At 37.7% G+C, this 12,389-nt stretch overlaps 1 protein-coding gene across 1 annotated transcript in view; it reads right to left on the bottom strand.

Annotated features, from left to right (window-relative positions):
* Nucleotides 1–12,389, bottom strand: part of LOC133660511 (collagen alpha-1(XIV) chain-like) — a 243,948-nt gene that overhangs the window by 24,324 nt on the left and 207,235 nt on the right. The window contains exons 37-39 of the mRNA XM_062064049.1: nucleotides 10,526–10,579; nucleotides 6,269–6,322; nucleotides 6,098–6,169 (exon numbers count right to left, since the gene is read on the bottom strand). Of these exons, the coding sequence (XP_061920033.1) occupies nucleotides 6,098–6,169; nucleotides 6,269–6,322; nucleotides 10,526–10,579 (180 nt within the window). The remainder of the gene's footprint in view (nucleotides 1–6,097; nucleotides 6,170–6,268; nucleotides 6,323–10,525; nucleotides 10,580–12,389) is intronic.

Genomic DNA, 12,389 nt, shown 5'->3' with positions numbered 1-12,389 from the left:
TCTTTAGATAGAAATGGATGGATGAATGGATGGATGGATGGATGGATGGATGGATGGATGGATGGATGGATGGATGGAGAAATGGAATGTGCCAACTCTAGTTGTCTATCTGGCTGCAGAGTACCTATTTGTTTTTCGGGAATAGTTGCATTTTTAATGCATTGAACTTTAGGCATGAAATAATATTGCAAACTCATTGCACTTTGATGTAGGAATGAGTTCTATTGGAAGTGAAAGTGGAGGGTTTGTTAATCTGTTTGAGTTGTCACTACAGTTTGTGACGATTTCAGAGAAATATTTTCCCTTGATCTACGCAAAGTCTGGTTGAACACATGTAGCTTTTCTTTGTAACTCTCATAATGAGCTTGGAGCTTTGATTTGCGGCATTTCTGTTCGGCTCTGCAGCACTCCCTTTTCTGTGCCCAGTCTTCATTTCTTCATGGTACCTTTTGCCTACTTTTAAACATTCTAACCCTGACAGGAGCAATGGTGTCCAAAACATTAACATTTAACAATTGATGTATATGCATTCCGCAGATCATCAACATTAGAATACAGAGTGTTTTTAAACCTAATCATTTCTACAAACTTATGTCCGTATGCTGTCATGTATGAGTCTTCTCCGAACAACCGCAGACCCAACTGTTGGTTTGGGTCCAACAGATAAGTTGAAGAAAACACAGAAATGATCCAAAAAAAGCAGCATAGACAACATTGACGTTTGAGATAGCAAAACCCATCCTTAGTAATGATCAAAGCCTGCCTGTCATTGGCTACATCCACATGCATATTTACGTCCACCGTGATGAACAAACTGTCAAAATCAGCGCATATAACTGAAAGTAATGCCGTAAAATCTTCAATAAATGAAATATAAGTTTATGGTGGTTTGTAAATAGCGATACAGAGTATGGATGATTGTTTTATGTGCATTTTGAATGACACATACTCAAATGATGAAAATAACCCTACATGACAACTTGTAGTTGCAAATATTTTCCCTGAACATAGCACGAACAGGCTCACCCTTCTGGTTTTGTTGTGTCTCAAACACAGTTGAAGTGAGGTGGAGTAGTTTCAATCATAACACAACATTTGCGGTGTTTTTGTGGAGCTATGTCTCAGTAAAAACATGTAATCGAAATTGTAAGGGGAAATAAAATAGTTAATTAAAATGTATTTGTTACCTAAAGATCTGTCATTGAGTACTGCATGTTTGAGATTAGATAGATTTGTGTTCTTCAAAAGAATGAGGATTACATTTTCTCTGATCAGATAATCTAAATGTCTTTTAACTAATCTTTGTGTTTACATAGTAGTTATTGTTTTAGAAGTGAACACTTTTTTATTGGTCCTCTGGTTGATGTGATGTTTATCTGCGCAGAGGCCCTTTAGCATCTTAGACAATATCATTGATGCTGTTGGGAATAACAGCTATGGGCATCGCTGGCAGGGGCCAAGCTGGGGGAGTTTTGGTTAATTGAATAGGAGTAGAGAGAGAGAGATGCAATACTTTTTTGGATTACAGAATCATTGATCGCACCCTGTCCAAAGTAAGGGGAATACTTTTTTAGTCCCTGATTTCATCAAGCGTTTAAGGTGCTCAGGAAGTCTCTTGGGTGATGGTGGAGAGGGGATAGACAGGGAAGCATCTCTGGAGGGTGTAGATCCAGCATATGGGATCCATATTTGTGATGAAGGCCGTGGTAAAGGTGATTATGATGATGGAAGTGTTGCTGCTTCAGACTTCTGTGTTCAGGATTCTGGAGGTGCTGCTGTGGTTGCTGTGGCTGAGTCCTTTACTGGGTTCCTAGGTGGCAGCGAAGGAGACGTTCTTCTTCCGCTCCCCTCCTTTTCCCTCAGAGGCAGCACAGGATTTGGTCCAGTCCTATTCTGATACCTCAGAGCATGGAGGAGGTTGTTCATCAGTCGTCTCACTCCACCTCTGTCCAGGTGTGAACTTTTCCCTAGAAACAAATCCTCTCTTTTCCAGAAGAGATTGAAGTTGTCAATGAAATGTAGTCATCTGGACTCAGACTCAAACAGCCACTGAAGCAGCCTGCTGAATGTGTTTATCCTCCTGTCGATGTTTGGGAGAGGTCTACTGTTGAGTGGACATAGTTGCACTTTATCAACACTCCCAAATAGTTTACTATAGTCTTTCCTCAGTATTTCAGATTGTCGGTTTCTGACGTCCACGATACAATCAGCTGTTTGATCCCTTGGGTGTTTATCCAGGTAGTTGTTTTGTGATGTCCGAGTGGTGGTAATAGTGCTGCACTCTCCTGGTAATCAAGTGTCACCCAACATTGGCTACGTTATTGTTCGAGTTAGAATTTAAGTTCTGATGCAACAGACATCTGAGCAGAGCTGTAGATTGGCCCTTCATTTCCACAAAGTTTGGGGAAATAGGTCTCAAAGTACTTTTGCAAATGTTGTTTGATGTCAAGTATGTTCTGGTAAAATCTCATTTGGTAAAGGCTTGCCGCGATCTTAATGCCAATGTTGTTTTGGTGGCGAAAGGGGTCACGCCCAGGGCGCCATTGAAGCTAGACTCGCCAGTGCTCTTAATATTTAGTCAAAGGAAGTGTGTTGTAACAAAGCTGATAAAAGCGTTCAATGAAAAGAAGTGCTTTTAAAAAATATATATAAAAATGTTTCAACTGGCAAATGTGATACTGCTTGCTACCAAGTTCAGCAAATTATTATTAATATAACCTGAGGGGGTTGAGTGACTGGAAACCACATTTAAAAGTGTTTTGTGTCAGACATCGGGCTTGAAAAAAAGAACTCTGAACTTCTCTCCATAAAAATATGTGCCAGTTTTTAAAAAAACAACAAAAAAAAACCTTTCCTGTGGCAATAATCCACAGAAATCTCACGGGTGACTTAACAGAAAATAAATTGAAGTTTGAAGCAAAGAGATTGAGGACAATTTGCATCCTCTGTGCTCATTTGTATTCCTTACACGTCCGTATCTCATGTTCATTTTATTTTATTTTTTTATATCATAAGAAATCTTTGAGTACAGTTTAGATTCATCAACCCCATGAAACTTCAGCTCAGAAAGCATCTTCATTTTTCTTCTGTATTAATTTTTTTGATAGTACAACAGAAATAGACCATTGATGACCATGATACAAAATATGAATATTGTCGCGAAATATAGGAAAGGGTCTGACAGTTCAGTACAATTTGATTAATTCACTGTCAAAAGGACATGCACATGGACACATTTAATCGGATTAAAAGGCTCACCCTAACTGGAATAAAAATGCTTTATGTAAACACGGCATTCGCAATATTCTGACCCGATCACACACGTTCGGATCAAAATTCCATTCCGATAGAGACGAGTGGTTTGTGCCAATAGTCATTCGGATTGTAGCGCATGAAAACACATCTTCCGAAATTCGCCTTACTAATGTCAGATGGAGGAGGACTAAATTTAATAGTCTCAAAATGAAGGGGTTGTCTTGCTGCTATCTCCTCAACATGTACAGAAGTAGCGTTATATACTGTTGAGTTTGTTGCTTTAAAACGAGACTAGCAAAAACAAAAGTATGGTCTGGAGTGTCATGTGTCAATGTAACAATAAAAGAAGGTATCCAGTTGTCGTCTTAACGAGCTGTTTTATTCACGACATTACAGCTACTCCAAGTGCTAACTGCTAGCGACAGACACATACACAGAATGTCGTGACAGGAAGACATGCCGCAACCCGCACATAATCACAACATAAATGGCACAGAACAGCTCCATTTCGAAAAGAGAAGTAAAACAAAAGTAGTGAACCGAAAGAAAAACATTATAAATACATACAGTGATAATGTCTAACAAGCAGAAATGTACAAAGCCATGTTTGTTTACAGTGGAAGTCTAATGCTTTTTCAGCACCTACAGTGAGCAGCTTGTCCAAAAGATGGCGCTGTAGCACAAATAATAACACCTTTCTGTTTGTTAAGTTCTTCGCATGTCAAAGTAAAGTATTTCAATTTAAGGTGTGATGCATGAAAATTCCCGTCATAATCAGATAATTTTTTTCATGGTCCACGTACACAGTGACATTGTAATCCGAATGATGATCAGATTAAATAAATGTTGTCCATGTACACGTGGCTAACGATATACACAAGTACAGTGGTACCTCACTTTGTGTGTCCAACCTTAGGATATTTTTAAATAAGAGCGGTCTCTCAGCTAATTTTTTTCTTTAAGTTGCGAGCAAAAATTTTAGTTCCGAGCCACCTTTAGATAACATTTTATTGCTATTTGGCGGAACAGTTGCCACAGTGAGCCCTGTAATTTCCGCCCGACATTCAGTATCTCACCTACGACCAGTGGCTAATGGCCAGACAGACAAAAAATTGTTTTCCAACTGTGGGTCCGAAAAAAGTGAGTGTGAAGGACAGTGCTGACAAGAAGAAGCAGATTGAATAAAATAAATAATCAAAAACATGACCGAGGTGTGTGTCTAGCCGACTTGGCGAAGCAGTATGAGCATAGCACTACTATAATCTGCACCACACTGAAGCAGGAGGAGTCAATAAAAGCTATCACCGGCCAAGGGCGTTAATATAATTTTCTAAACGAAGGACATTTAACCATGAAAATATGGGGAATCTGCTAATGGTGTCTTTGACAGAGAAGTAGGTCGCAGGAGATACCGCATAGAAGTCTGCTCTCCAAAGTCAATATTATTTTTCTTTCACTTACTAAACTACTGTTGTTGTTGCTAGAATTGTATTGTTTTGATATAATATTTGTTCTTTAGAAATGTGTTTTTCTTATTGAAAGGCATGTTAAATGTTAAAAATGGTGCTGTTTTTTGGGAGCCTGCATATGGTTATTGGTTTAACAGTTCGTTCACAAGTATTTTGGGTTACGAGCTCTGTCAGGGAACAAATTAAACTTGCATGTCAAGGTACCACATTAAATCGAAACAATCAGATGCTAAAATAAATGCTCTCCTCCCTCTGCGTTATGTGCCTGTCAGCAGGCCTGGCCCTAACCAACCTGGCGCCCTAGGCAAGATTTAAGGTGGCGCCCCCCCACATCGGCAGTGAAGTGTATATACTCACAAGAAACCGAAAAGCTTTGTCTTTGACCTTTTTTTTTAACTTAAAGAAAGCAAATCAACATATTATATGAGAATGTTATGTTATGATTATCTTTAACCGAATCACAGCAGTGCTCAAATTAAAAAACAGCATTCCCTCTCATGTGATATTGCTTAATTAACATTAATGATGTGCACTTTAACAACTAGGCTGACAACCATACCTAATATATAAAGGGGTGGAAAAGTGACTATTACCTGCAGGGCAAACATTAGCTAACCAGAAGGCAATAACAATGTAAACAAAAAACACCTGCTTAAAAGATCTAATACAAATGTCCCTGAGGAATGTAAGGTGGGAGTACTGTAATTACCTAACGTTACATTATTATTTTCCATAACAATTTAGCCCCCTCCACAATATTAACCCGACGTTAAAACAGAACTAGCTATTTATTGATTAGCAATTGCCGAATCATGTAACATTAGCTTAATGCTAAAAAAGCCAAGTTACTATCACATTCTGTAACAGACAAATAATTTCATGTAGGCTAACGTTACCTACCTGTTACCTCTGTCTTTTTCTCATTTCTCCTCCTCTTCTTTTCTCTTTTTTCTTCCCTGGGCACCTGACAGTTTTGGCCGTTTTGACATCTTGTGTTGAAGGGAGGGAAGGGAGGGGGCGCACCGTGCGGGGGTGCCTATTTCTATTAAATAGGCTTTACTTTGCATTTTAATTAACGTGGGATTATTTTTTGTATTTAGAAATAATAGTACCAACTTTTTTTTCCTTTTTTTTTTTCTCCAACATTTGATGGACGGCGCCCTTAGCATTTGCCTATACGGCCTATGCCACGGGCCGGCCCTGCCTGTCAGGTATTTTCGTAGAGTGAGTCTTTTGTTTTAGTTTTATTTTACATTAGTTATTTGCTCTTTATACTCGTATGACTTAAGAACATGTTTCATTACGGTGAAAGTTTTGTCATGATTTCATATTTTCTATTTATCTTTTTCCAGTAAAAAAAACTAATCACTTACAGGAAGTCCTTGATTCCCGTGGGGTCCTGCTGACCCATTCGGTCCTGGAGCTCCAGGTGCACCCGGGGTTCCCTGAAAGAGGTAACAAGGAGATGAAAAGCATAAGATGGTTAGCCAATTAATCCAATTTATATGTAGAGTGGGAGTGATGACAAAAAGGCATAAACTTACAAGTGGCCCCGGTGGTCCCTGTCGGCCCTGAGGTCCGTTATTACCTGGCGGACCCTGTGACAGATGCACAGACAGCACTCTCATAATTGAGTAGACTTTCACAACTCCTGTGCTGATTTGCTTTACATTTTCATTGGCAACAATGAGAGCAACTTGGTCATTTTCATACACAAACACCAATTATTATAACAAGCTGCTTTTGGAAATCAAACTCACCAGCTTCCACTGATTGGACAACACATCCACCAACAATAGGGATGGGTGATATGGCCTAACATCTATATCGTGATATACAGTGCCGTGCAAAAGTATTCGCCCCCTTGGCTTTACCTATTTTTTTTACATTACAACCTTTAATTTAAATGTTTGAATCTACATTTTACAGTATATGATGGATCTGCATAAAATAACCTAATTTGGTGAAGTGAAATTAGAAAAATATATAAAATGATATTTAAATTTTTTTTAAATTGGCATGTGCATATGAAGCCACTTAAAATGTTCTGGTGCAATCTATTACCTCCAGAAGTCACATAATTAGTTCGGGTTGGGTCATAAAGAAATATTAACGTCTCTGATTATCCCCCTGAGCACCATCCAATCCATAATATTAAAATGGAAAGAATCTGGAACCACCTCAGACCTACCAAGACAGGGCCGCCCACCAAAACTCTCAGACTGAGCAAGGAGGGTATTAATCAGGGAGGCAACAGAGAGACCAAAGATAACCCTGGAGAAGCTGCAGAGTTCCGCAGAAAAGACTGGAGTGTCGGTGCAAAGGACCAAAATAAGCCGTATATTCCATAGAGCTGGGCTTTATGGAAAAAGCCAAAGGGGGTGCAACAAACAAAGGTCTTAACTCACTCTCTTTCTATGCCACATCAATGTGGAATGCGCTCCCAACAGGTATAAAAGAAAGGGCATCTCTATCCTCCTTCAAAACCGCAATAAAAGTTCACCTCCAGGCAGCTACTACCCTAAACTAACACCCTCCCCGGATTGCTAATAATCAAATGTAAACAATCAAATGCAGATACTTTTTCTTTTTCTTATGCCTTCTGATCTCTCTCTCTCTCTCTCTCTCTCTCTCTCTGATGATAGTATATATGATAGTATATATCTGTATCATGAATCAATTTAAGTGGACCCCGACTTAAACAAGTTGAAAAACTTATTCGGGTGTTACCATTTAGTGGTCAATTGTACGGAATATGTACTTCACTGTGCAACCTACTAATAAAAGTCTCAATCAATCAAAAACTTTTGCAAGGCGCTACATATTGCAGCCTCCTGCGATAACAATATACATATCACACTATATTATTTGGTATATAAATGATGATAAAATAATTTCCTATCAATTTACCAAGGCTTCTAATTTGGCTGGTGCCGTATGCAGTAACATATTATGTCATTTGTGGTTGTATTGTATTCCTCAAAAGTATTATTAATCTACGTGTTAATTTACTGTTAATGTCTGGTTTTTATCTATTGTAACATGTTTCAATCTACACTTCTGTTAAAGTGTAATAAGCACTTATTCTTATGTTGTTTCGATACTTTACATTAGTTTTGAGAGATACTACAAACTTTGGTTTCGATCCAATACCAAGTAATTACAGGGGCAGTATTGGTCACGCCAATGCTGATACTTCACATTTTTAATATAAATGATTCAATTTTGAAACCCAATTATAATCACACAAAAACATAGAATGGCGGTGTAACAATACCAATTAAATATTTAAATTATTCTCAAATTTTGGCTCTGATTTAAATTATTTATTCATTTATTTGTTGCCTTTGGATCCCTCCTGTGTCTAGGTATTTACTCCCTGAGTTTGTAAACAATAGCTCGATAATAGTAATGACAGGCACGTTAATTTACTTGTTGCTGTCATATTTGAAGGACAGAGCGATAATGTTTGATCAACATGCATTATCACGATATAAAGATGGTAATGAAAGCTCTATCGTCGGCCAAATGTATATCATTTATATCGTATATCGTCTATATTGCTCAGCCCTAAATGACCTCCAATCACATTTGGAATGTGTTGTGCAGTTCTACCCCCTACTTTTTGGGGTAATTATCAATGCAATTTTAGCGCTACGGCAGTTTTGAAACACAACTGTACAAATCCCAAAAACTTTGCAAACAGAGATTATTGTTCTTGCTTTGCTTCATCGCCTGATGCCCTTTCAACATGGACTCTCTTCTTACGTGGCTCTCATTTTACCCTCTGTGAAGTGAAGCCAATAACAAGCAATACAACCGCTAAAATATTGAACACAGCTGAAGATACAAGCCCCCAGATATTACAATGAATTAGCCCCTAAGTTGTGCTTATGTGTTTTTGGCTTGCTCACACTGGTAAATCCTATTTGGTGAGACAAAGAACATTCCCTGCGGTGTTGAATTTTAGGAGGCAGCTACAATTTCAAGGGACTCATCGGCCTTCCAAATGAAAACACCGGCTCCAAGAGTGGGACACAACGGTCCGATCTGTATTATTTACGGCGAAACAAATGAATGCAAAGTGAGAGGCATTCAAAACTACCTTGACACAACATGCATTTCAATATTGCACAAACATACGATTGCAGTAGCGCACGTATGGAACTAAAATAACTGAATTCCCGGGACACAGAGGTTACCGGCACTACAAGTACAAGCAGCCAAGCTTGGGGTGTGATTGAAAAGCCTGACGCAGCAACCTGCTGTTACGCGCTAAAGACTGAGTCCAGCCAAGCAAAGCTCCATTAGTAAGGCATCTGTTATATCACAAGAGGGCCAAACATAGCATCTTGTGTAAGTAGAGTATTTCTGTGAAATTAGCCACCAATAGTGGGAAGTATTCTCTGTGAATGTCGATGTTGTTGTTCATTGTCCTTGCAAAGCACTCGGAGTTTCAATGTGTGATTGATTTATTTCAAGAGTTTTTAGTTCGTCCAAGTTGAATGTTTAGTAGAAAGTGTACTTTTAAAGAGGAATGTTGATGTCTGTTGATTGGTTGACAGAGAATTGTCACTTTAGAGACTGGAAATTGCAACTGCCCCGCAGTAGCAATTTCTGCTCGTTTTCTTTTATTCTTCAGTGCAATTTGAGGATAAATCAATACTTTTCTGCTTGTTTCCTCACAGTGTCATTTATAGAATACCGCACATTATTGGCATAGTAACATTTAGCTCTCCAAGGTAATAAGCAATCCACACGGTATGTTAGATACACTATTTTTTTTACAAGCATTAGTACACCAATTGAAATATGAGTTGCACTGATATGTCTATTTGATTTTTTCTGCGGTATGTCTTATTTCTTAAGATATTTGCCAGCATTAAATGTTCTGTTTATTTGACCCGAAGCCGCTATATTGTTGTTGAATTATTAGTATGGGTGCTCTTCATTTCTGCCATTTCAGTATGTTGTGTTAAGCATCTCTCTTAGGGGCAAACTCGTGTTGTCCTGTGTTTGACAACATTTTGAAAGCTCCAGCGCAAAGGTATTTGCTTTCCTTCCAATGGATTGAGTTAAAACATGTTGCAGTATTTCCTGTTGTCTCAGCTGGTTCGAAGTGCTTTATAATTTATGGCATTTGGTCACGCATCGAACCCTACATAAAGTCAGCAAGCAAACTGACTGTTGGAAAAGAGTTTATTTGGATTTTATTATCAAATGTTGTGAAGGGTACCAGAATAATCTTTAGTCCGTATTGTCCCTCCTATTGGCTACCAACTCTAATGGTGCGATACCTAAGGGAGAGTTGCTAAACCTTCTTTAGGCTGTTTAGATAAAGAGGCTCAAGAGTTTAGAAATGCATGTGTTTTCAAAGTGACTGTTTATTCGTATGTAGCCTTTTTTTAATGAAAAGTAATTGCATTGAGTTTTTTGACTCCAAGTAACAGGGACATTATTATCACCTGTGTTCACAGAATAAAAAATATGTCATGTGGACATGTTGGAAAGATTAGTGCTGCGTTAGCTGCAAAAGGTGGACCGACATCATATTGAACCCTATGGGTTAGGAATGCGATGGCACTTCAAATTCATATGTGAGTCAAGGCAGGTGGCCAAATACTTTTGGCAATATAGTGTAAGTATGAATAATTTGTCTTTTAATATCCTTATGCGGTTGGGCACTTGCCACTAGTTGTCCGCATCATTTATAGTTATTCAGTCAACAACATGATCGTGCATTATACTGCTGTGAAATAAAGATTGAGAGATCCACACTGCAACAACAGGGGATGTCTTACCCTCGATCCTGGGGGGCCATCTCTACCAGGGGAGCCTTGGTTTCCAGGAACACCCTGAGCATAACACAAACAAGAAGGTTTAAATCACCACAGCAATTCTCGCTCTTGTCAATACAGAATATAATACAATAGGTCTGAATATTGAAACCTGTATGAATATTATTACAATATTATTTTGTCATACAAAGAACAAGGTTTTAACTGATCACTATTTAGACGTCACAGATAACACTTTATTAGGTAAAGGGTCAAAGGAAATAAAATAACCACTACATCTTTAACATGATTTAGTAATGGTGGCTGTAAATGTCTGCATGCTACTGCAAAAGAATGGAGCTGAATGTGTAAAATGCAAAGTGAGGAACTACTCATCTGAAAGACCTTCATCTTTTGAGTTGAAAGATGTGTTAGCCTTCAGAAAAGGTTTACAACTCTCGTTAGAACGTACCGCTGGGTAAGAAAAATAGGCTTACAGATATACACTTGAACACATAATTAACCATCCAAGGTTATTGATGTTATAAAACTTCCAACACAGAAGCAAAAACATAGTTGGTTCCTTGGCACCCACAACAAGAATTGGTTGTGGTCTGGGCTCTCAGGTGCATCCACACCAAACTCATGAAAGCAAGCCTCAATGGAGCTTGCTCTGTGCACTGGTGCAGAGAAACTAAACTGTTGCCACAAAGTTGGAGGCTTGGATCGCTCAATATGTCTTGTCCAGTCTCTCATTAACTAACTGATAAAGAATTGTGTCTTGTTTTGACACTGTGACACTGTACATAAATATAATTACGATCGCACATCTGCCCTTACCCTGACTGACAACTGCAAAATATCATCATGGATTAAGTGTTGCGATGATAAATTGCTGCACTTGTGAGTAGCGGAGAACTTGTAAAGATTTGACAATTTGTATTGTGTGTCAAACAGGACACATACATACATCTTATGATAAATGATATGTAATTGATTATAATTTGGCTGCAATCCCAAGACATTGGTAGCCGTGTGCGATGCTTTTCAATATGTTGGTAGTACGATAGGACATTTTTTTTAAACATTTTTACAGGTGAAAAGTTGGCAGCCCATCAATAACATTTAAGGAAAAATAAATTAAGAAAAACCTGCGGTAGACAATGCCCAATTTAGTTTAGTATGGTTGCTCTCTATGCGTGTGTGTGTGTGTGTGTGTGTGTGTATATATATATATATATATATATATATATATATATATATATATATATATATATATATATATATATATATATATATATATATATATACCAAAGAAGGGACAAGCGGTAGAAAATGGATGGATGGATGGAAATATATATATGGATGGAAATATATATATGGATGGAAATATATAAATATATATATATATATATATATATATATATATATATATATATATATATATATATATATATATATATATATATATATATATATATATATATATATATATATATGTATATATATATATGTATGTATATACAGTACAGGCCAAAAGTTAGGACACAACTTCTCATTCAATGCGTTTTCTTTATTTTCATGACTCTTTACATTGTAGATTGTCACTGAAAGCATCAAAACTATGAATGAACACATGTACTTAACAAAAAAAGGTGAAATAACTGAAAACATGTTTTATATTCTAGTTTCTTCAAAATAGCCACCCTTTGCTCTGATTACTTTTTCGCACACTCTTGGCATTCTCTCGATTAACTTCAAGAGGTTGTCACTTGAAAGGGTTTTCACTTCACAGTTGTGCTTGAAGCTCATCAAGAGAATGCCAAGAGTGTGCGAAAAAGTAATCAGAGCAAAGGGAAGCTATTTTGAAGAAACTCGAATATGAAAC

Source organism: Entelurus aequoreus, linkage group LG11 (genome assembly GCF_033978785.1).
Source record: "Entelurus aequoreus isolate RoL-2023_Sb linkage group LG11, RoL_Eaeq_v1.1, whole genome shotgun sequence".
Taxonomy (NCBI): Eukaryota; Metazoa; Chordata; class Actinopteri; order Syngnathiformes; family Syngnathidae; genus Entelurus; species Entelurus aequoreus.
This window is presented reverse-complemented; position numbering and strand designations above follow the sequence as displayed.